Raw genomic sequence first — 22,056 nt, 5'->3', positions numbered from 1 at the left:
TAACCCCAACAACATACATGGTAAAAGCTCAATTAATAGCAGAGAAGTCCTTAGAGAAAACACAGTCCAACTACCAAAGAACAGTTCTCCTCGTTGCAGGACTAAGAGCCAGCAGCGGCGCTGGCCGCTCGCTTCAGTTGTCTGGTCACACACATACAAAATACACATTGATTTAGTACAGTTAAAAGGTCGTGGCCTCAAAACACATAGAAAATTCCATTTTTAGCACTGGAGTTTCACAAGGTGTAAAAGAGCAGTGAAGAACTGGGATGGTGGAAAATGCTTAAAAACAACACCAAAAAAAACCCAAACCCCAAGGCAGGTGTGCCATGTTACAAATAATGTCAGAATTTACCTGGTGTTTTGCTTGCATGAGCTGTTAGAATGGTTAAACTCCACCTAACCTTTCTGTACTGTTTCCTGATGTACGTATTAAATGTGGCTATAAAAGAGAAACACATACTTTTATGTTGAAATTCATTCCAAAAATTGCCTAAAAAAAATTAAATAAATTTAATTTAAAAGCACTAAACTAATTTAATTTAAAAGCACTAAATAAATTTAATTTAAAAGCACTAATAAGACAAGCAGCTTCTCCAGCCCTTGACAGTCTGAATCCTTTTCCCCTCCCTTTCAGTCTCAGAAAAGCTGCTCATCCCCTCCTGTAACTGCAGCAGAAAGGACATGTCTGTCTGTCTGTCTCTCTCTCTCAATCCATTGTGCAGGCTGCCAGCTTTACTCACACTCATGTCCCCCACTTAATGCTGTGTCTTCCACTGCCCTCCAAAATACAGCTGGCCCCTGGAAAATGTTAAAATCTTGCTAAAACAGCAGAGTCTTTCCACTAGCAAATCTAGCTTTAATGCTTTTACTTTCCAAAGGGAAAGTCTCCCCATTTCAGAAAAAAATTAAGTCGTGGCTGGCAAACTGAATCTCCATTTAAAACACAGAAAAGCTTTTGGAGCTGACAGGCTTTCCCATTTAAAGCAGTTCCACAACACGAAGCCTCCAATGCTCAAAATGTAGAATTTCACCTATGTTAAATACGCCATCAGAAAAATCTCCATGTAATTCTAGGCAATCATTCACAGTAAAAATAAGAGGAACTCTTAGAAAAAACACTTAAAAAAGAAAGTAAAATCTAGTTAAAATCTGACAGTAAAATTGATACAGGCAATTAACCATCTTGCAGTATCCACAGATGAACAATAAAAACCACTGAAACTGCACAAATTTGCATACAAAAAAATCTAAACCCAACTCTACTCTGCTTCCCATAGATCTTTTTACTGATACCTTTCGGCACCGAGAGTTATCCACAACTACAGGTTTTCTCCAAAGAAGCTGAATCACATTCGAAATGTCTTAAAGTGAAGGGGGAGGCACATTCATTCCAACTTCTCCATTCTCCTGGACCTGAGCTGGTACTTAACGCTCCTGTGCTGGAGGAATGGCTGCCACCCCCGGGAACTGGAGCTATAGGTGGTTAGGTACTGTCCTCAAAGCTTCTTCTCTGGAGCGATCCACACCTACATTCTGCAAAATTAAAGACAAAAAAGATTTTAAAGCCAAGTGTCTCATGGTCAGCTGTAGTTTTGCTTAACACACACCTATTACACAATGCAAAAGATGAGCAAATTTTAATGTTTATTTCCTCAAAATGTTTTATAAAACACAAGGAAAGGTCCCAGCCCGTGAGCAGAAGTCAGAAGCCAGGCTTAGACCTCGTCCCAGCTGCTACGTGCTTCGCAGAGCCCCAGTCCCTCAGACACCTACAAGCAGGCTCTGCTGCCAGTGAAAAGGCATCTCTAAGACATGTATTGCACCAGGTCTGGCAGGACAGTCTCTGTACACCACGTGCAGGCCACAATGTTAGGATTTTTAAGACTTTTTTCCTTTAACCACCATTTTTAACCACATTTTTCTAATCCACTCACTCTTCTATACATATAGTATATGAAAAAACTGAACCACACAGCAAAGGCCATAAACCACACAGGAACTGATAAAATCTGGAGCAGGGGGAAGCCCATCTCTCACTGTTTCAAGCACACACCAGGAAATTACTCCTTAATACCAACAGCTCTAAAGCTAATTCTGATCCTGTCTGTAGGCAGCTCAGTCACTGGAAGGGCTCTGAATAGCTCCCTAAAAAGCTGTTAACATAAAGCTTAAATGCACTTCAGGACACATAGGCATGTTGGCAGATGTCACGCTGACACCAGGTATTTCAGTGGTTTTATAACCACATTTATTCAGAGTTTACTTTGAAAACAAGTCTTTTCAGTCCAGCTCAAGGAAAGGGAGAGCCCCACTAGCACACAGCGAGGGGGACTCTCGGCACACGCTCTCAGACAGCACATGCACAACTCCACCAGTCAAAAAGCAGCACATTAAAAAGCAAGTCATTCCCCTCCCCAACCCCAGTTTCTAGGATTTTCAGCCTTTTCTTATGAAAACTGAAGATAAAGAAGCAGCACCAGATTTGATCTGGGGGTTAAAGTGTGCCAGTATCACTTCTTCCCTTACCAATTCTCCTACACTAGTGTCAGTCCTCTCCTTTCTCATCAGCCTTCAAGCCCTTGGGTAAATCACCATTTCCACCAGCACATCACACCAAATCTTCTGAGAACACACACACAGAGCTGGTGCTGGGCACAGTCATTCAGGTCCTGGAAATGTCTGCACCCACCAGCAGCCTGACCCGCCCTCTGGCTTCTCTCTTTGAAGGAAAGAAAAGCAACAACCCTATTTCAGAAAGAAGTTTCTACAAGTAGCATCTCTTCTGCAGCAAAGGACACACAGAAAATGTCAGCAACTGTCTAAGAACATGAGGAGTTGGTGAAACAAGTCACACTCTGCATGACTACGAGGAAAAAAAAACAACAAAATATGCTGGCATTTGTTTGTATTTTCTTAGCAACTGATGCAACATACCCAGGCACCAGCAGCAACACGCTCTGGAGAGTCCAGGAAACACAAGAGTGGGAATAAAAACAACACACACCTTTTTAAATACTATTTCTACCAAGGCATAAGTGCTTTCCCTCAGTCAGCCCAGGCAGGGGCTCACTGCTTCTAGAGCTCGCTCCTCGAGGAGGCTCAGCACTCACCGGCACAAGAGCAGCCTCACCTTGCCTTGCACAGGGGCCCACCTCACCCAGTCCTCTCTGGAAAGGCTCAAAACACACAGACTAACTCAAATACACTCTTATACCACCGTTCTTTCTCTCCTAATTATACTCTTCCCTGCTTTGTACATTTTTTTTCCTACAGAACAGAGCCTCCTCCAGACACAAAGCAGTATGGGTTTCCGAACAGGACCGAGCCCACCATCTCAGTTTTAATTTGATTACCTACTTGGGATCTTCACAGCAAAACAGGAAGATTTTGCAGGAAGGTTTCTCTAGGGAAAAGGAGGAGCCTCTAGGGAAAAGAACCAATACAGGCATAAACAGAGCAATAAACAGCACAACAGAAACAATCCAGGCCGCTTATCAGCCAGCTGTCCCTTGGCAAGCTGTGCCACTGTCACTGCCGCTTCCCGCCCAGCAGCAGGCCTTCCTTTTACTGAAAAAGTAAGCCAGAGAGAACTATTAAGCAATCCTGCTGTAAGGGGAGACCCTTTAGAGCACAAACCTGCTTTAAATATCCCCTGCACACATCAGCACAAGGACAGCACCACACAGCCACAGCCCGGGGAATGGGGCTGGCAGCAGCCGGCAGGGATGGGGGATCCCGGGTGCTCCTGCTGCTTCCTCTCCCGCCCAACCTCTGCCAGGCACAGAGCGGGTGAGCCCGGCTTTCCTCACCGGCCCAATTCCTGCCCCTTCCAGCCCCCTGCTCCATTTCCCCTGACGGCCCAAGCCATCCTTTATCAAGCAGCAAACTCAGTTTTTCCACAGCAGACGCCTGTGCAGATTTTGGCTCCATCGAAAACACAACGCGGTTTAGTTTAAATTTGCACAGTATTTCCTTAGTGGTGGCCGGGGGAGGTGACAGCACTCTGAGCCATCCCAGGCTGGTTTCTCAGTACCCAACTATGGTCAGTGTCCCTGTGACCTCTCAGGGATGTCACCTCAACTGCCAGGTAAAGGAACCGAACTCACTAATTAACGTGTGCAAGGGGCACGGCAGGCTCCCAGCTCCTCCTCTGCGGCATTTTTCATGGCACAGCACCTGCCCAGAGCCTGGGACAAGGAAAAGTGACAAAACACTCCCACGTCACAGTCATGACAGAGAAGAAAATAAACCGGATTCCCCCCCAGTCCCAGCCCATCCTGGGACACTGATTTAACCAAATACCAAGCAGTACAGCAGGAGGCTGTCTGGCCAGGAGTTTATTTCATTATATCAGACATTCCTGATTGCTATAAACCTCTGAAAACTTCAGTGTCATTTTTGAAGTGCAGGTGTGTAGCACTTTTTTTGCCAAAATTACAGTTCTGGAATAATGTATCACCTGAGAAACCTCACAGATAAAAGCTTTCCATAACACACCACTCTTGCTTATTTTCAAGCCTAAAAGACCTCTTCAGAAAACGGTTCCAGGACTCGCATGATTTTGTGCCTTTCCCAGACTCGATGCTACCTAAACAAAGTGCTTCAGTGGCACAGACGCTTCCCATCTGCCCCACCATAACATCACAGAGAAAGGAGCCGAGGCACGGCACCACATCTCAACGAGCTGCTGTCTCCTCCAGCCTGTGAGAGGTTCTGCTGTAATTCAGTTTGGGATGCAGACCCTGCTGGTTCGAGATCCCACGCCTACTGCAGGGAGGAAAACCCACCCATTTCCATCCCTTTCAAGGCAAGTCACAACCCAGCTATAAAATCATCAGGCCAACTCTGCTTCTGCATTCTGAAACGGTCAACGCTGCTTATTGCAGCCCAGATAAAATCTGAGTACACAACATCCAGAGCAGAGCTGTAAATGCTCGATTGCCCACGTCCGTACGAGGAAATTTAAAATCAATTCTGCCGGCGGGCAAACCCCAAGGCCTGGTTAATGCAGAACAGCTGTTAAGAGAAGTTGTATATTAAAAACATTTATACACATTCCTGGATCTTGAATAGTTGCTCTGGAACTAAGTGAAAACTTGCTACCGTCTTCAAACAGCACACCATTAATTAGCACATCTAAAGCACTAGCGCCAGGGATCAGCAGGATTAAGGTTTGACAGTAACTAGGGGTTGTTATTTTATGCCACACAGCAGTCCAGTCACTCCCAAGGGCACTGAAATAGATAATCCTGACAGATAAAACAAACATCAACTTTTTCTTATCTCACACAGGACGTTGTGCTTCACGGCTTTCATAAACACACTGCAACTAACATTAAATGATTGTTGGCTGTTACAATAAAACTTAATGCTGCAGGATCTTTAAATTATAGCAATTTACAAAAACAGCATTCATGGAATCATGGAATCATAGACTGTTTAGGGTTGGAAGGGACCTTAAAGATCATTCCAGGGACAGCCGATCAATGTTTGATAACTCATCCACAATAAATTAATCAGTGCAATACAGTTTTATTGTGATTTGATAATTTTTTTTCGAGTCATGCGCTGTACAAACATTTGGTTTGGGTTTTGAGTTGTTGGGTTTGGGTGGGGTTTTTTATTTCAAAGTGATTGGAATGATTAGTTTTTCAATTTATTTTGAAGTAGTAGGATGAAAACAGCACCCCGAGTTCGAGAGTTGATCAGCATACAGGATTCACTGGTGAGCAGGGACTGTTACAAGAGCATCCTCAGGAGGTCTGGAAATGTCTACATTCTGTATAATAATAAAAATACAGAGAAGATTTATCATGCAGCAGTAAGAGCAACAAAAATACTGATCAGATTCCTTCACAAGTACACAGCTGCTTTTATTTAAAAGCAGAGATTTTTTTAACCCCCCACACCCAGACAGTGCAGCAGACTGATAGCTGTTGGTGTTGTGGGAAAACATATTTACAGTAATCGCTGATAATATTACCAAAAGCTCAAATCATTCATGTTTAGGGGGAAGTCTTTTACAGACCCAAGCAGAAACCCACTTAAACACGTGCTTCAGCACATACACATCCATCTGTTAAGCAACTTTCAGTTGAACCATGCTGTATACTTCTTTCAAGGGAAGACTTTAACATCTGTTTGTGTTATAGCCAATGTACTACACTTGACAGAACAGAAAAACCTTTTCCCAGACACCTTAACCATTCAAGGCTGATCACACCAACTAGATCTCACCTCATTTTGCAGAGGCTGTAGGAAAAAAAAAAAAAAAAAAAGAAAAAAAAAAAAGGGACATTCAATGCAGCAAATTATTCAAAACCAAATGAAAACAAAACACCAGTGGTGCAGCCAAACACCTGCACGAGGAAGCACAGCGCTGAGTGCAGCCAGGCAGAACCAGGCTCAGGGATCACACCTGCCATGGTACCACCTCATGCAAGTCCCAAAGACTGTGCAATTAGTATTCTCCCTTCTACCAAAAAAGCAGAGGATGATAAACTGTGCTGAAGTTCCTTCCAAGATCTTGATCTAAGATTTGGCCCATTTCAGGCCAAATCTTTGGCAATTCTCCAAACTTCATGCTGATGGGCTTCATGAGTCTGACTTGGTTTACACTGTGGTAAGCAAACGCAGCTTTCACCAATATCTCCCTCTCCCCTTCCCTCCCAAAAATCAAGAAGGAGATCTGGGTTTCTTGCTATGAGCACTCTCCCCATCCATCTTTCACTAAGACAGAGGTGCAAAGTAAACACTTTACCCCAGTGCTTGTTTTCTGGCTCAAAGAGCAACAGCTAAAGTAATTCCCTCAAATTATTTTCAGTAAAAAGACCAGAGACTCCTTCATTTGTAAAGGTCAAGAACTTAAGCCACTACAATGCTGACAAACACAAGGCTTCAATCCACTTCAGACAAATCATCATCATACAATGAAGTTTACACATACTATAAACAAAGAGTCGAGAGCTTAGCCTGCATTTCCGTGATGTGAAAACAGATGCTTTCAGCCAAAGCCAAAATGGAGAGCACTGTTCTGAAACATGGACTGGAAATTACTTGTGGGGGCACAGAACAGCACGCTGGGCAACTCTTAATCAAATAGTTTCATTGTTTAAAAATGTTGTCAGCTGGGACGCTGTATTTAATTAAATGGTTTGACTTCAATAGACCACTTGAAAATTTAATTTTATAGACATAATTAACATTTTCGTAGGTGATGTAAATGAAAGCTTTTGAAATCATCACGGTCCTTTGAGAAGCTTTTAAATGCAGACAGGATCAACTTAGTCCTTCATTCAGCTCTACTAAGTGAACAGTGTGTCATCACCTATACTTCAGTGATCTGGATTTCTTTGGGGACAGAGAGGGGAGTGTTAGGGTTTTTGGTTTGTTGTTTGAGGGTTTTTTAAATAAAAATGCTTCTGTTCCTTTTTTAAAATTCATTAACTCAATTTATTTCTGTTCTAAATAAACGCCTTTGTGTCTTTGTGTCCACTGCAATACAACTATCTGCATGATCCTCTACATGCATTGAAATAAAACCACCCAACACCAACACCTGTACAGCCACATCACTTGCTGGACATGTTAAGAGTCACTTGGTGATTCAGGCAGAGCTTTCACCCTCAAAATAAACATCTTTAGTTAGATAAGTGGTATTTCCAACAGCCATTCCCAAGACACTTTAGCAAGCTGTAAATTCAGCACCAGTATTTTATCAGCCAAAATAAAGACGTTCAATGGATCTACATTATTTCACACAGACAACCTAACACCTGCTCTAAGACATCCTCATTTCTTTTCACCATGCTGCTCCAAAACCTTTTAGGCATTGTGAAAGCAGAATGGATTTCCCAAACCTAACAAACTAAACTAAAGACACAGAAGTGATAAAGCAGAACAGCAAAGGGGAAAGGGGAAAAGAGAGGAAATAAGTAACACGACTGTCTAATAGAAAATGTCTTGCCTACAAACAACAAAAGTCAGTATTTTCAGAACTCGGAACACCCAAGTCATTAAAACAAAACTTCTTTGCAGACCCATCCAGCAAGAACCCTGCACAACTGCCACCATAAGTTCAAGTGTCACACGTACAAACACATTTACCACTATACTCCTTTTCACCATAAAGCACTGTTACAAAAACCACCACAAACAGCCAGTTTTTCTCACATTATCAAACAGACTTTTATTCACCAGTGGGCACATGGCTCGTAACCTCAGCAAGGCATGAGTGCCATACCTACTACCTTTAGCATGAGGATCTGCAAGGGAACCAAGAATCTGTAACCATGACCCATTTTACAGAACTTCCCTAGGGCAGCAAAGGAAGAGCTTTGGGCGAGCAGCGGACTCAAACTGAGCTCACATCAACACTTGGGAGCCCACAGAACCGCGTGCCTGACACAGCGAGAGTACAAAGCTGCCACGGTCTAACATCTTATCTCCACTTACATTTTACAAATACACTCAATTTCTTTTTCCCCAGTTGTTTTGCTGTATCTCAAGACCTCATCTTCCTCTCCAGCTTTGGCTTAAAACATGGGTGGCATCATCAATTTCTCTTTTTCATGCAGCAATGATTGCAGTCATGAAAAAGCTGATGACTTCATTATCTACTCTCTCCAAAACAACTGCAGCATTCATAACACACTTTCTGACTACACACTACTTCAGTTTAATGACAGAACCTGGAAGAACTTTATACAGTTTTCAGATTGTTACCATATCTTCAAATTCTCATGTGTTTTTTGAGGATAAACTATTCCAGCTACAGCTCAGACCCAAGATAAATTTGCTCAATAAAAAGGATTTTTCCCCCCCCCTTGAATAGCAAACCCATAGTAAAGTTTGGTATGTAAAATTAAATACACTCCGCTGAGTTATCAAATCATTTCTAACCACAAGGACAATGGAAATCAGCTCAAGTAGTACATTACGTCAATTTTTCTGATCTGAAAAACATTCTTACCTCAGGTTTATCTCTGTGCGTGTTTACAGCTTCAACATTCAGGAATATGTTTTCTACTTTACATCCTGTTGACAGAAAACAACATTTTTAGAATCAGTCTGCTTTAGAAATGAATTTATAGAAAAGATGCAATCCAGTGTTGATTTGGTGAACATTGATCAGTTTCCCCTTCTGATTTATACTAGAATCTCCCAAATTCTTAATAGTGAAAGCTACTGGAATGAATCTCTTCCATCAGGATGAACTTTATTCTCAGTCTGATAATCCATCTCCTAGTCTCACTTTTTAGCTTTATCATTATTTTCTTTGAAACAAATTCCCATTTTTTAACATACACAAACAACAACATTGAGTCAGAAAGTTCTTATGTGTAACTTTTTGGGTTTTTTAAACATCCTAGGCTTCTCAGAACTTCATTGTAATACAGAAGACAAATGCTGCTCTCATTTTTTTAAAAGATGAAAAGGATTATGAGAAGCCACACTGCGTGTTGTCAGCAAGCCCATTCCTCCAGGTGTGCCAGTGTTTTAACACTCAGAAAAATGTGACTTTAAAGTTGATTCTGAAAAGTAACTTCTTTTAACTCAAAAATGGAAAACTCCAGAGAAGCAAGAAAAATTAAACAGTGAGAAGAGACAACTATTACTCAGGCGGCATAAACTGATCCACTAACAAGAACTGTAATTACTCAATATCCTGTGGACACTCCATTTTAAGCAATATCTGTATGCCAAACACTGTCTTATCTCACATGAACATGACTTTTGTAAGCTTTCACTACCCTACACAACATTCATTAATAGCCAAATTCCTCTGACATACCACAGAGTCCATCTTCTATCACAAACACGTTTTACAATTTTTCTGCTCACTGATTTCCTAACGTCACAATACACTCCATAAAATTACTACATGACAGAAAAAGGGGATTTTAACCTTTTTTTAGAAAGCCATTGCACTTAAAAAAAAAATAGTAAGGCAAATATTTGCCTTTCCTTAGAGAAGCCTATTCTGAGAAACACCATTTGTCATGAACACTGTGAACAAACCCTGCAGGAGGGCGAGCACTCAGAGAAACACTCAACAAGGAAACAGATTTTAAGGGAGGAAAGAGCCCATCTCCCACTGGAAGGGTAGGTACCCTAGTCAGCCTTCTGTTCACAGATCCACTGCGACCCCCGACACCAAGCAAAAGCAAGCTCTGTTACACAGCAGGCACGCTTCCACAGAGAGCTCCCAGTCCTTACCACTAGCTGAGTTTAAGACCTGAAAAAAATATTGTATGGAAAGCTTTAAATACAAACTAAAGGGTCATGAGTTACTCCACAGTTAATTGCAACATGCATATTCCCAACTCATTTTTAATTACTGATGTACAAGTCCATACCTACAGCAAGACGCCGTTTCTCTTTCCTGTGTGCTCCCACACAGACCACCACTACACTGGATCACTGGGTAAAAGTCTAATTTATCCCGATCCAACTGTCAGGCCATAACAGATGTTCCCCTGCTGAAGATGAGACGCACAGTATGGGAATGATGCTGGCTTCAAACGCCAGGAAGAGCAAACCCCTAAGGGAGGTGTTACCCCAGAACAGGATTAGCTGGAAGGCATTAAACACACCATGTTTGATCCTGCATCACTGAAGCCAAAGCCAAGTGACACATCAACTTGAAACAATGCCATAGAATATTAGTGTATAAATAGTTTATACAGCCCTTGTATAGTCAGATGGCCAAATTCCAAAAAGCAGGTCGACTGAATGTGCTAATTAGATATACGTATCATGCACTTTTAAAAAAGAACCATAGTGCCTCTCACTGAAGTCAAACAGACAAGGACAGTATTTCATACCCCTTCTTTTCCTTCCTCATTTACTGAGTGAGGTAAACACTGCAAACATCCAGGCCCTCCTAAAATTCATGAACAGTCACCCAACTTCCCATTAAATAAATAAATAAATAAATAAATAAATAAGTCACTCCAAAACAAAAACCTCTCTGTGGAAACAGGCTGAGACTAGTAAATTAGGAGAATCCAATTTCCAAAAATTGCCCATTAAAAAAAGAAAACAAAACAACTCTTAGCTGTTCTGAATCTCTATTTTCAAAACTCCAGCTTGTCATGCAAGGCTAGGAACACCAGATGTCACCAAAGCATAGACAGTTATCACTTACTGTAGGACATCACTGCAATTAAATGATAAAAATCTCTTCAGACAGATTTTGCAGTGTAACAGCTACTTACTTTGTCTCAACTTTATTTGAAACTTGACAATAAACAAAGTACAGGTCTAAACTGCTACTTTTCAAAGCTGATCATCAAAGACAGCTTTGCACTGCCGAATAATAACTCGACTAGCATTTTTTGGCAACCCATTTCCTGGTTCTCTGTCTAAAAATAAACTTCTGAAGTGTGACGAGATATCAGAAGGTATAATTAAGCCATCACTTCAAGAAAATTAACAGCAGGCAAATGTTAAGCTAAGGTTGAAACACACACAAAACTTAATTAGCAATCAGCCTAAAACCCAAGAAGTACATGTTGCAACCCTTACCCTACATTCTGCAGGCTAGAGGCAAACCTCAGTTACAGCCCCTGAGCTAAGCACTGATAACAGCTGCTGATAAACACATGCCAACAACAACAAACAAGGTAAGTTCATGTGGCAGTGTGAAGGTCCACCAACAAATACTTCAAGAAAAGAGAACAGTTATTTAAGGGTAAGGGGAACACCCTTTGTAAGATGATAAACCTACATACAGGTAAATTTGCTCATCTTCTAAAAAGCAATACCCTCAAATACATCAATAAAAAGTGAGACCTTACTGTACCAGATGTATGTAAGCGGCATGGGTTTGCCAGAGGAATTAGTGACATAGCATATGAACTGAGTTCAAAAGAAAACTGTCCTCTCAAAGTTACAGCCACTGGTAGTTTCAGGCCTTCACTCACACACACATATTTTTCTGGCTCAAGGCAGAGCAAATGTAAACCAAAGGAATCATGGATCCTAACAAAGATCTAGAGGCATTCATGCAATGTCAAATCTAATTGTTCAATTCTCTTTTCTAGCAAAATAAAAATGTGTTTTAATTGAAATGCTTCACAAACTGTACTGATGACACAGACAAAAGTAAGAGCAGAGTTACTTATACATTATATATATTTAATACTACTCACCGTAAGCCACTGGGGTTAGCTTTAAGACAGTATGCAGTGGGCACTTCAGGTAAGGCAGTTGTTCTGAGAAATCAAACAACAAATTACATATGAAATACAGATTACAAAAGCATTTAGCTTTTCTATTATGCTACATGCCAACTACTCTAGAATTTGTCTCTTTATCTGACAGTGTATCTGTTTTCTTCCCCAGCATTTCATTCACACAGCTGCAGAAAAACAAACACTACAGCCTTTCAGGTGAGAAGCAGCTCAGTAAAAATCACCTACGAAGTAACACAGGTAGGTCAAATACAAAACAATTACACTTGCCTAGCACAACCACCCTCTAGAATTTACTGTTTAGAACTTTAATCAATATTTTTTTAAAAAACCAGACCATTTGTAATGTATCAAGGAAGACTCACCTGCAGGCTTGTCAAGAAAATATGCAAGCAAGCAGCGCATGACAGCTTGGTGACATATGACAAGCACATTTTCCTGCCTTTCAAGTTCCATAATTACCGGCTCCAGTCTCTGAACAAGATCTTCATAGGACTGGGTGGGGAGGAGAAATACACAGCACATTAGAAAGGGAACTCTTTGAACAGTATATGTATACATAGTTGATTTTACTTTCACATTACTCATTTTCTAAATGTTCTATTAGTGCACAAATACTGTAGTAATAATTTTCCTTTAAATTCAGAACACAGTCCAGGTCTTCCAGGCTATCAAAGAGTATACATATAATAAAACAGAGCTCCCCCATGGAAAAAAACTATGAAATTAGTTGCTATGATCAAGAACTTCCACAAAATCCCGAGAATTTAATTCACAGCATCTCCAAATGTACAGGTTAAGTCTTGCACATTATTTTCTATACCACCCCTTCAAAAGCACCTCTCTTCCAAGCAAAAAATCTGGGAAGCCCAGCCTACAGTCAGCATAGAACCTGTTCACAAGGCCCTTTAAAAACAAACTATAGGCCTGATGAACTTGCCTGGCAAGAGCAGCCACCATCCCATCAAAAAATCCCAAAGCAAGGAGGCCCCATTTCTCTTGCAGCCTGACCCACACAGCACATGCACAGTGAATCTGCTGCTGCAGGTGAAGAGCAGGATTTCTGCATGCACGTGCTAAAGTCAATTTTCACATGCACAGCAAAGACAGTATGTCCAAAATGTGTCATGTATTGCACATGCAGAGAGCAGAGGACATCACCCAGCAGGGCAGGGAACGACCACAGCAGAAACCCTTTGCCCTGGTCCCAAGGCAGGCATGGGGGCTGCCCGGTTGGAAGGTGGCACTGCCAATTCAGACCTTGGCAAGAGAAACCCGGTGGTCTCCAGAGAGGCTCTGCAACCCCCTGCGATGGAAACTGCCTTGGAAAAATGACTGAGATCAAGGCGATGAGGCAGTTTGAAATGTTTGTCTCCATCCTAGAGGACGGCATTGGTTTGAAAAACAAACACTCCTTGTTCAAATGGATGAGAACTTTGCAGCTTAATGACTGCCTCATTAGTAAGACAGGGGTCACATTTGCAAGAACACTGCTCTTATGACAAGCTGCTCTTAGCACACTGATTACTCTTGCCTGCTGAGGACAGAAGACCTCAGAGCTCCGCTTCCTCACACCACAAACAGCAGAGCAGCTGGTCCAATTACTCCTCTGCTCCGCTGCCCTGAATCCCAAGCCTTCAGCACCCACAGACAGGCCCTGTGACCATCTGGTAACTGCTGCCCTGTAATGGGTTTGCTTTAGAAAAGCTGTCAGCCAGTTGTTTTCCCAGAGGCAAGGACTTTATTAAAGTGAAAGACCAATGTAGCTACAGATTTCAGCCAGAACTGCATGCAAAACAGCCATTATCTACAGCAAGGGTGAAGAGGAAAAGCCAATCTTGGCAGTAGGTTTGCATATGCAATAGTTGAAGCCTTGCAATCATTCTTCCTGCTTTATCACTGCAGGACCTGCATAGAAATTATGCCCACAGCATCAAAGCTCTCAACTGTTCTTCTAAATTTATTTTTTAATTTTTAAAGCCCTGACTCAAATTAAATAGTCTGGTCTCAATCCTTACAATCTCCTATGTGCTTTCTCCTGGAAAAAGGAACAACCTTTTTATTAATTTTAAATTTATTTTTTGTTCTTCCTAAAGCCAGCATGCATGTATTCAAGAAGACAAGGAAGTCCTTCACCTGAAGAGAGAAACAATAACATACCTCTCCTTTAGGGTATCTGTATCTGTATTTGTCTTGGTCTCTCAGTGCAAATTCAAGCGGATAATTTTCCTGTATTTCTTCATATGTCATTTCTTCACACACTCCCTATAGGTAACAAAAATAATTAAAACCATATATTTCCAGCAGTGCAAAAAGCAGATAAATAAAACCATATATAAGTAACCTTTAACAATTGTATTTTGTTACTCTGACACAGTTAAAGACAAAATTGTCACACATAAACAGGACACTCTGCTGGACTCGGATGCGGTTAGAAGGAACCATTAAATCCCTGTACAAGTGAAGTTACAGAGATGGGCAAGCAAGGTCACTGAGCAAGGTCACATTTTATCTACTGCACCTGCTTATGGATCTTACAGGCACAGTTGGAAAGTGCCAACTAGCAATGCTTTTTTTCTTTCCAACCCCCTCCTACCAAAAGTTTCATAGCATCCTGACTTCTACAGGGGAATGTTTTATTGGGAAAGACAAACCAAGACTACAGTTATGGCAAATTTTAATAAAATGTTTACCCTTACTAAATTAATGACAGTTTTTCCAGCCTCTAGAACCAGCTTAAATGACTTGCTATCCCATAAAAGGCTTATCATTACAAAATTAAGTACATCCTTCATCCCTAGCACACAAAGCAACTTATTAGGTATTCAGAAAAGAAGAACTTACTGCATCTATCTCATTCAAAACCTTCCACTGCTCGTAAGGCACTCCCAAGGCTTCAGCAGTCTGAATTGTCCTTTTCATCTGGCTGGTCCAAACTTTCAGATCTTTGATATTTTGCTCATTAATGAATTGTGCCAAGCTTTTGGCAAACTGAAAGAAAAAATATGAGACACTGGATGAGCGCTCAGAGCCAACACACTGCGTTCAGTTTGGAACACACAGGCTCTAGCCTCTGTAAACTCATTACAACTTTTACAAAAGGCTCTGACAAAGTTTTTGCTAAGAAATACAACACATTCCGTTAAGCCAAGAGGGATAGGGGAAGAAAAGAAAGGAGTACAAGACAGACAGAGGTTTTCTGCAGTTCCCATCTTTACCTCCACAAATTCTTCTTTCAGCTTTGTGAAGCTTTCCAATAATCCAACAAGTCATGATTTTACAAAAATACAGTTAAAAAATAATGCCCTCTTGACAACTGCTCTGTGCTGTAGGATAAAAAGGAATTTCAACCAACAGAATGACAGACAAATAAAAGAGCACATACCAAACAAATCACAACACACAAAGTGTTTCCATCCGGTTTCCACTACTCTCATATGCAACTAAAAAAATCCTTCTGAAACATGTTCCAAGGAAAAGAGTGTAGAGGAAGAAATCTGTAATTGCACAGCACAAACTGCACACATGCACAGATACACACAAAACCCAGTCACACTGGTTCAGGAGGTACATACTTCCTTCCCCCTGACAGACAGTCCAGGATCTCCTCCTATTCTCCCTTTCAGATTGAGTTCACTTTCTCCATGTCGACAGAGGTAGATTGACCGAGGAGTCACGTGGATGTTCATGAGGTAGTAGACAATCCGGCTCTGGATGTGATCCATTACTCTGTTCACAAGGTAACTCCTTCCAACATCCATAATTTTAATATAAGAAAGATCCCTTTCACAAGCAAAAAAACAACAACAAAAAAGTAAGATCCCACAGAGTTTCCATTAGCATGTACCACAATCTTCCCACCCTCCCTTCATCAGAAAACAAAGGGCCAACAAGCCAAAGTAATAAACAAATCCTAAACTACCCAAGGAATATGCACTAGTCCTAAGAATCAATGCAATAGTCCAAAGGCAGAGGATGAACTATTCCTTTCACATGTAAGCTGCTCACATCACTTTCTTTTCTGTTCCCTTTACTTGCACTTTGTCTCTCAAAACTAAATCCTACTCTTGGAAAAATACAGCCCTCCAATCAAAAGGAAAACACAGTGAATTCATTCAATTGCAGTAGCTTCTATATGATATCCAGGTATTTTACAATACTAGATATTTTTTCTCCAGGTTACAAACACTTTTCCCACAGCAAGTATTTGCCTGATTGCACCCAGGGGCCAAAAGGCACAGTCACTACCCACCTTGGTTAACCCTTCCAGAAAAACTACAGCATCAGGACCAGGGACTAGCCTGAAGCAAGACATTTTCTCAACCACTCTACCAACAACTAGTTATTAACAGTACTGTAAGTTACCCCACCGCTACCTTCTCTCAGCATCAGACAGGTTATAATTTCAATTTTTACTGCTTAACCTTTCTCATCTGAGCTATAATTTCAGAGTAGTATCTAGTTTAAAGGAGGAAAAAAAAGTCTAATAAACTGAAAATAACCACTATTGGTTTCTAGCGAAGCATTTGAAACATCACACCACAGTAAAACAAGACAACTTATAATAAAATCAAATGGAGGTGATGAGAAGCAAGCATCATCACCTCATCTCTGACAGCATTCTTTGGAGTTAATCATTAATATTACACCCAGGCAGAAACATTAGGTCCATCACAGAAATTATGTGCATGAACTGTTCTGACTGAACCAGCTTTACACTGCTCACTCTCAATTACAGTAAAATGCAGCTCAGCCTTCTCTACAGCACCGGCCCTGACACAAACCAGGGGCACCTGGTATGAGCACAGCTCAAAATCCCACACCAAAATCCTGGACTGCAGCGAGAGAAAGCAGCAACAACCCCTCACATGGTTCACCCCTACCTTACTTTCAAGTGTTGAAAGTGAACGAAAAACAGATGAATGCTTTGGCATGAGAGCAAATAATCTAGCTATTAAAGTTTCTCACAGCCTTGCATCTGCAGGATAATTTGCAAACACAAATGAATACATTTAGAAGTCACATTTTTAAGACTGATGCGTTCAAAATTCATCTTGCCATATCAACAAATGAAGTTATGCTTACAAATCACTCAGGTCTCCTCTACATACTAAAAAAAACAAGTAACAACCAACCACAACAGTTAGTCTGGAATAATTTCCAAATGCTGGTTCTATCACAGAAAAATCATACCATTCTCCAAGTGGGAAAATAAAAAAGAATATTGTCCCAGAGTAGACTCAGCCAATTTTCCTGAAGCAAGCAAGTTTCCAGGCTACACTCCCAGAGTCAACCCTCTCTAATTTGCCAAAGGAAAGAATGCTCAGGCCATTAAAAAAAACCATGACTAGAAAGCTCTAATCCCCGATACAGGACGCTCCATCCCCTAAGGAAACATCTTAAAATAACTCAGTTGTGATCACAGTATTATTTCATCACGTACTTGTCAAGAGTTTCATCTAACGTCTCATATGAGTTCTTGTAGCACTCTATTCTTTTCATGAAGTCTTCTGTTGCTTCATCATTACTACAATCAACATAGTCAGGACTGCCCAGCTTCACTTGCTGTTTAAGATAAAAACAAGAGAGTAGCACATGAGTTTCTTTCCCTTTTCAATAAAGTTTAAAGAAATAGGAAGGGGAAGAACACAACATAACTTATTTTCTGGAAGTTAATTAAAATACATGTAGAGCAAAAAGAGCTATTCTTCATAGAATTAAACTTCTGAGTTAGCATACACACAGACAGGAAAATAAATGAAAAGTGTTCTACTAATGGCAGCTAATGTTTTTTTGGCTACTAGAAGTTTTTATAATGTACTTCTAAAAATACTGAGCTACTTTACACCTCTTGACTTAAAGCAGTTAAAGCAAACTCTCCTATACTCACCACAATGTTTGCAGCAATGACCTCTGGATCTACACATACTGACTCAACAAAAAAAGTCTTCAGTCCAAACAGGAAGTCATATGTACAGAAGGAAGGAAATAAAAAGATGCATTAAAATGCCTCTGTACTCTAACACACAAGCAGCACATTGCCCACTTCCCTGCTAACCCCTTTTTAACAAAGCCATGCCTTAAACTTTCCCCCATTTACTCAGAAGGTTTTTCCAGACCCTCTCACCAGAAATTGCTGGCTCACCATTCCTTGATGCATCATGTTCTATACTATTTTCCCCAACAATGCTTGCAAGTAGAAAAATTTTGCAGTGAAAAATTTAGGTTGGAAGAGGAAGAAATAAATGGTGAGGATACAAGCTCAGCTATGCAAATGGTAACTAATGCTTCTGAAATAATAATTTAGCAGCCTTTCAACTAATGGAGTAGCCTCACTTAAAAAGAGGTTTGTGGTATCTCAAAGAGTATGTGGGATGCAAGTTTAGAAGAAATGGAAGATTACTGAAGAACAGCTAAATACAAAACAATGCTGGATAGAAGGTAGAAAGCCACAGAAAGTTTTCTGTTTGTGCAGAACTAACACAGAATTTCCTATGTGTTTCTGCAGCAAAAATCTGAACTGCTCTAAGAACCATATTTTAAATAGTTATTGCTGACAGTACACTCAGAACTACAGGTCCAGGATGACAGAAGTGAAGCCATGGCATAAAATATATTAGCTCCAAACAGTACCAACTTTAAAGATGAGAAAAATGAAGATGGAGTGACTTTTCATCACAAACAATGTTTGAGAATACAAAATGCTCAGAACTCTTTTGCTTTTGACTCACTTTATATCCATTTTCTTCACCAAATTTGTAAATAGTTTCTCTACGTTCTCGAGTTGTATTTGTAGCATCAAAGACCTAGGAATAATGAAGGAGGAAAGAGGAATTTAAAAAGCATCACAGCCTGTGAAAAGCACTGTGTTAATAACAACAAAAATATGAGTTCAAAGTCCCTCAATGTGAAGGAAAGCAATGAAAACTCTTCCCCTTCCCACTACCTCAACACGCTCAGCAGAAAAACAAGACATTCCTACTTTACAGACATGATTTTTTAAATACTTTAAAAAAAAAAAAAAAGTAATATTTTGAAAGCACTACTTGCAGAACACTGTATTTGGAAGAAGCAACCAGAATTTAAGCCTAACACATGATATAGCACAAAATCTTCCTCCTGGTCTGTATCAACATTAAATACTAATGCACGTTTTTTTAGTGAACTTACGCTACACAAATAAAAATGCTGCAGTCAATACGCTTTTCAAAATGCAAGTTCAAAACTTTTAAAGGGCAGAAGACCTGCAGGACTTGTAAATCCTGCCCATGAATTACAAGATATATGCAGCCATTTTCCTAAAAACTTACACTGAGCTCTGAATACACCAGTGTTTTACCCTAAGCATGAAGTGTGCCAAAGTATAAAGTTTACCTCATGTCCCCAGCAGAACTTAGAATTATACTTAATGGTTTTCCCTGATTAGTTAATAAAACACCACAGAGTTGTGTCAGTAGTCTTAAGAAAAACAATGTTATGCACAAAATACTATGAAAATGAATATGCAACACCAAGAGTTGAACAGCTTATGTTTTGCACCCCTTTATTAAATACTCAGATATGCAGCAGTTTACTTGGAGTTTCTCTTGCTCTCTTCAGAGATTTCTCATGCCAGTAACACAACTGCAAAGCAATACCCAGGATGTGTCTTGTTCAGCAAGTCTTTTCCTTTCACTTCAAACACAAGACTATCAAATAGAAAGCAAGTGCAACCAAAACAACAGAGGTGTTTCCATTATATCAGTGGAGAGAAGGGGGACATTCTTCTTAGTGTTCCCCTCTCCTCCAATCACAAAGGTGGTTGCTCAATATGGCATCATCACCCTGAACTTAAGTGCTCCTTTCACTGCGGCAACACAGCAGATCTAACGTACAAGCCCAAAAGAGAAAGAAATCTAATATCCTGAAGAAATACTGGAATGTAGAATGTATTATTATCTAGCAGACACACTACTTTTCACAGGGAAGCATCTCAAGAATATGTCTTCAACAAGAAACTTACAGCCACATGCCCGTTTTCTTCACTGAGGTACTGTCGGACGTCATTCAGCGCTGCTAAGGCACACTGTCTTAAAAACAAAAGAGAGTAAAACTCAAATGCTAAAGTTATTTTATTAATGCACTTGTGCATTGTGATTGAAGTGCCCTGCAAATGTTAGATAACCTCTCCCAAAAACACCTGGTTTTTTAATCAGTCCCCCCCCATGATACATGGAAAAACCAACAGAGGTCAACCAAGTTATACTAAGGAAACGTGGTCATGGCCACGTGCTTGGGAAAAGATCAGTCCAGTGTTGCTCTGTGCAAGTACACATCACCACAGAATGCCCATCAATTTTGCTGACCAGGATAAACTTTCACTGATCTAAAGTAACATCACTGAATCATCCCTGTATCCTTTTCCCAATTCTCTATTCACAGATACAAAGGGAAAAATGTATCAACTTCAGGCTTTTATCTTGTAGCCCTAAGTTAAAGGGGACAGACAACTATTTTTTAGTAATTTACTTCTTCTCTTTTGAACTATTGTGTAAAAACTGCTTATGTTCAAACAGAGTAGAACAAAGTTAGCACCAAGTATTAGGGACAGAGGTAAAAATAATCCCACTACAGTCACCAACCCAACGTAATTAGTACCAGAGACTGATGAGGACACAAACACCAAAAAAACTCACCACTCCATACTTTACACTTGTGTTAAATCTAGACAAGAATTAATTAATTTGCAACTTTCCTATTTCCCCAGTAGTAGTATTATCTTCAAAGCCATTATAATCTCTAACATATAAATAATACTGGAGGGTAACATTAATATTTTGCACAATTTTCTCATCAGTAGAATACAGCCCCATTTATTTCCAACAAGTACAGTCTTTTTGCAGTATCCACTTAAAGACCTGTCCATTTCAACATGCTTTACTACTCTATTTTGACTTCCAGACTGAAATGCATAACTCATCTCCTACATTTACCATATTCTGCATGCACAGCTTTATCTTAAAAGAAAAACGTAGGCTTTTCAGTCCTGACAGTATTTCCACATTAGTACGGTTAATAGATGTCAGGAGCTGAGATTCATCAGCCAAATCTTCACTAAATAAATATAAATCCTCTTTACTCACTGCTAACTGGGCAGATGAGTTCACACAGCCCATTTCATGTTATATTCTCCACCATTTAGTCTAATAAGCGATACAAAGGCACATTAAAAGGTTTGGCTCTAGCCCTAAGCAAAAGGTAGAGGCTTGCAAGGCTAATGCACCTTGTTATCCACTTTTTGGTCCCAGAGGATTAGAAAGTTCTTATGCAAGTTGTTCTCCTTTGACATTAGCAATACTCAACTGCTGCTGAAAGGGAAAGGGAATGGAGGGAGGATGAGCATAGGGACAGCCATAAAAGAAAGTCCAGAAGTCCAGACATTTTTGATGCTTGAGCTGAAGCAATTAAGAACAAAATACTCTGTATTTTAAGTAGCCTAAACAAATTGCATTTCCATTCCTGTGAAGTTTCTGTTCCTTCTCATTTCATACTGCACACTTTTAAATTTTTTTCTGAACATACTAAAAAAGAGTGGTGAAGAAAATCAAAAGTCCTTCCCATCTGATCTTCTGTTAGAAAGAGGCAGCTCCCTCTTGCTCTGACCCTCTCTTCATCTACCCTTTCTTCTAAAGTTCTTTCCTCTACATTCAAGCACAGCCTCTTTCCAGGCAAGAGGGGACTCTCAAGTGCTTCATCTGGGCACAGATATTCACACTGGTGCCCACCTTGCTTTGCACAGCATTAGCAAAACATGGCAATTTTTGAGAGTGCACTGATTGCTTGCATGAAGCATCTGTATGGTGGCCAAAAGGACAGT

The 22,056-nt window shown here is 40.4% G+C and overlaps 1 protein-coding gene across 1 annotated transcript in view; it reads right to left on the bottom strand.

Annotated features, from left to right (window-relative positions):
* Window positions 1-5,589: 5,589 nt before the first annotated feature.
* The window catches only part of LOC104520782 (6-phosphofructo-2-kinase/fructose-2,6-bisphosphatase 4), a 20,883-nt gene continuing 4,416 nt past the window's right edge, over window positions 5,590-22,056 (bottom strand). Inside the window, exons 3-13 of the mRNA XM_010162575.1 lie at window positions 20,203-20,269; window positions 18,932-19,006; window positions 18,091-18,147; window positions 17,644-17,765; window positions 15,776-15,983; window positions 15,045-15,191; window positions 14,361-14,465; window positions 12,566-12,695; window positions 12,159-12,221; window positions 8,975-9,039; window positions 5,590-5,782 (exon numbers count right to left, since the gene is read on the bottom strand). Of these exons, the coding sequence (XP_010160877.1) occupies window positions 5,723-5,782; window positions 8,975-9,039; window positions 12,159-12,221; window positions 12,566-12,695; window positions 14,361-14,465; window positions 15,045-15,191; window positions 15,776-15,983; window positions 17,644-17,765; window positions 18,091-18,147; window positions 18,932-19,006; window positions 20,203-20,269 (1,099 nt within the window). The 3' untranslated portion in view covers window positions 5,590-5,722. The remainder of the gene's footprint in view (window positions 5,783-8,974; window positions 9,040-12,158; window positions 12,222-12,565; window positions 12,696-14,360; window positions 14,466-15,044; window positions 15,192-15,775; window positions 15,984-17,643; window positions 17,766-18,090; window positions 18,148-18,931; window positions 19,007-20,202; window positions 20,270-22,056) is intronic.

The sequence above is a fragment of the Antrostomus carolinensis genome, unplaced genomic scaffold, assembly GCF_000700745.2.
Source record: "Antrostomus carolinensis isolate BGI_N321 unplaced genomic scaffold, ASM70074v2 scaffold6032, whole genome shotgun sequence".
Classification (NCBI taxonomy): Eukaryota; Metazoa; Chordata; class Aves; order Caprimulgiformes; family Caprimulgidae; genus Antrostomus; species Antrostomus carolinensis.
The sequence above is the reverse complement of the archived record's forward strand: the minus strand, read 5'-3'. Positions and strand labels throughout refer to the sequence as shown.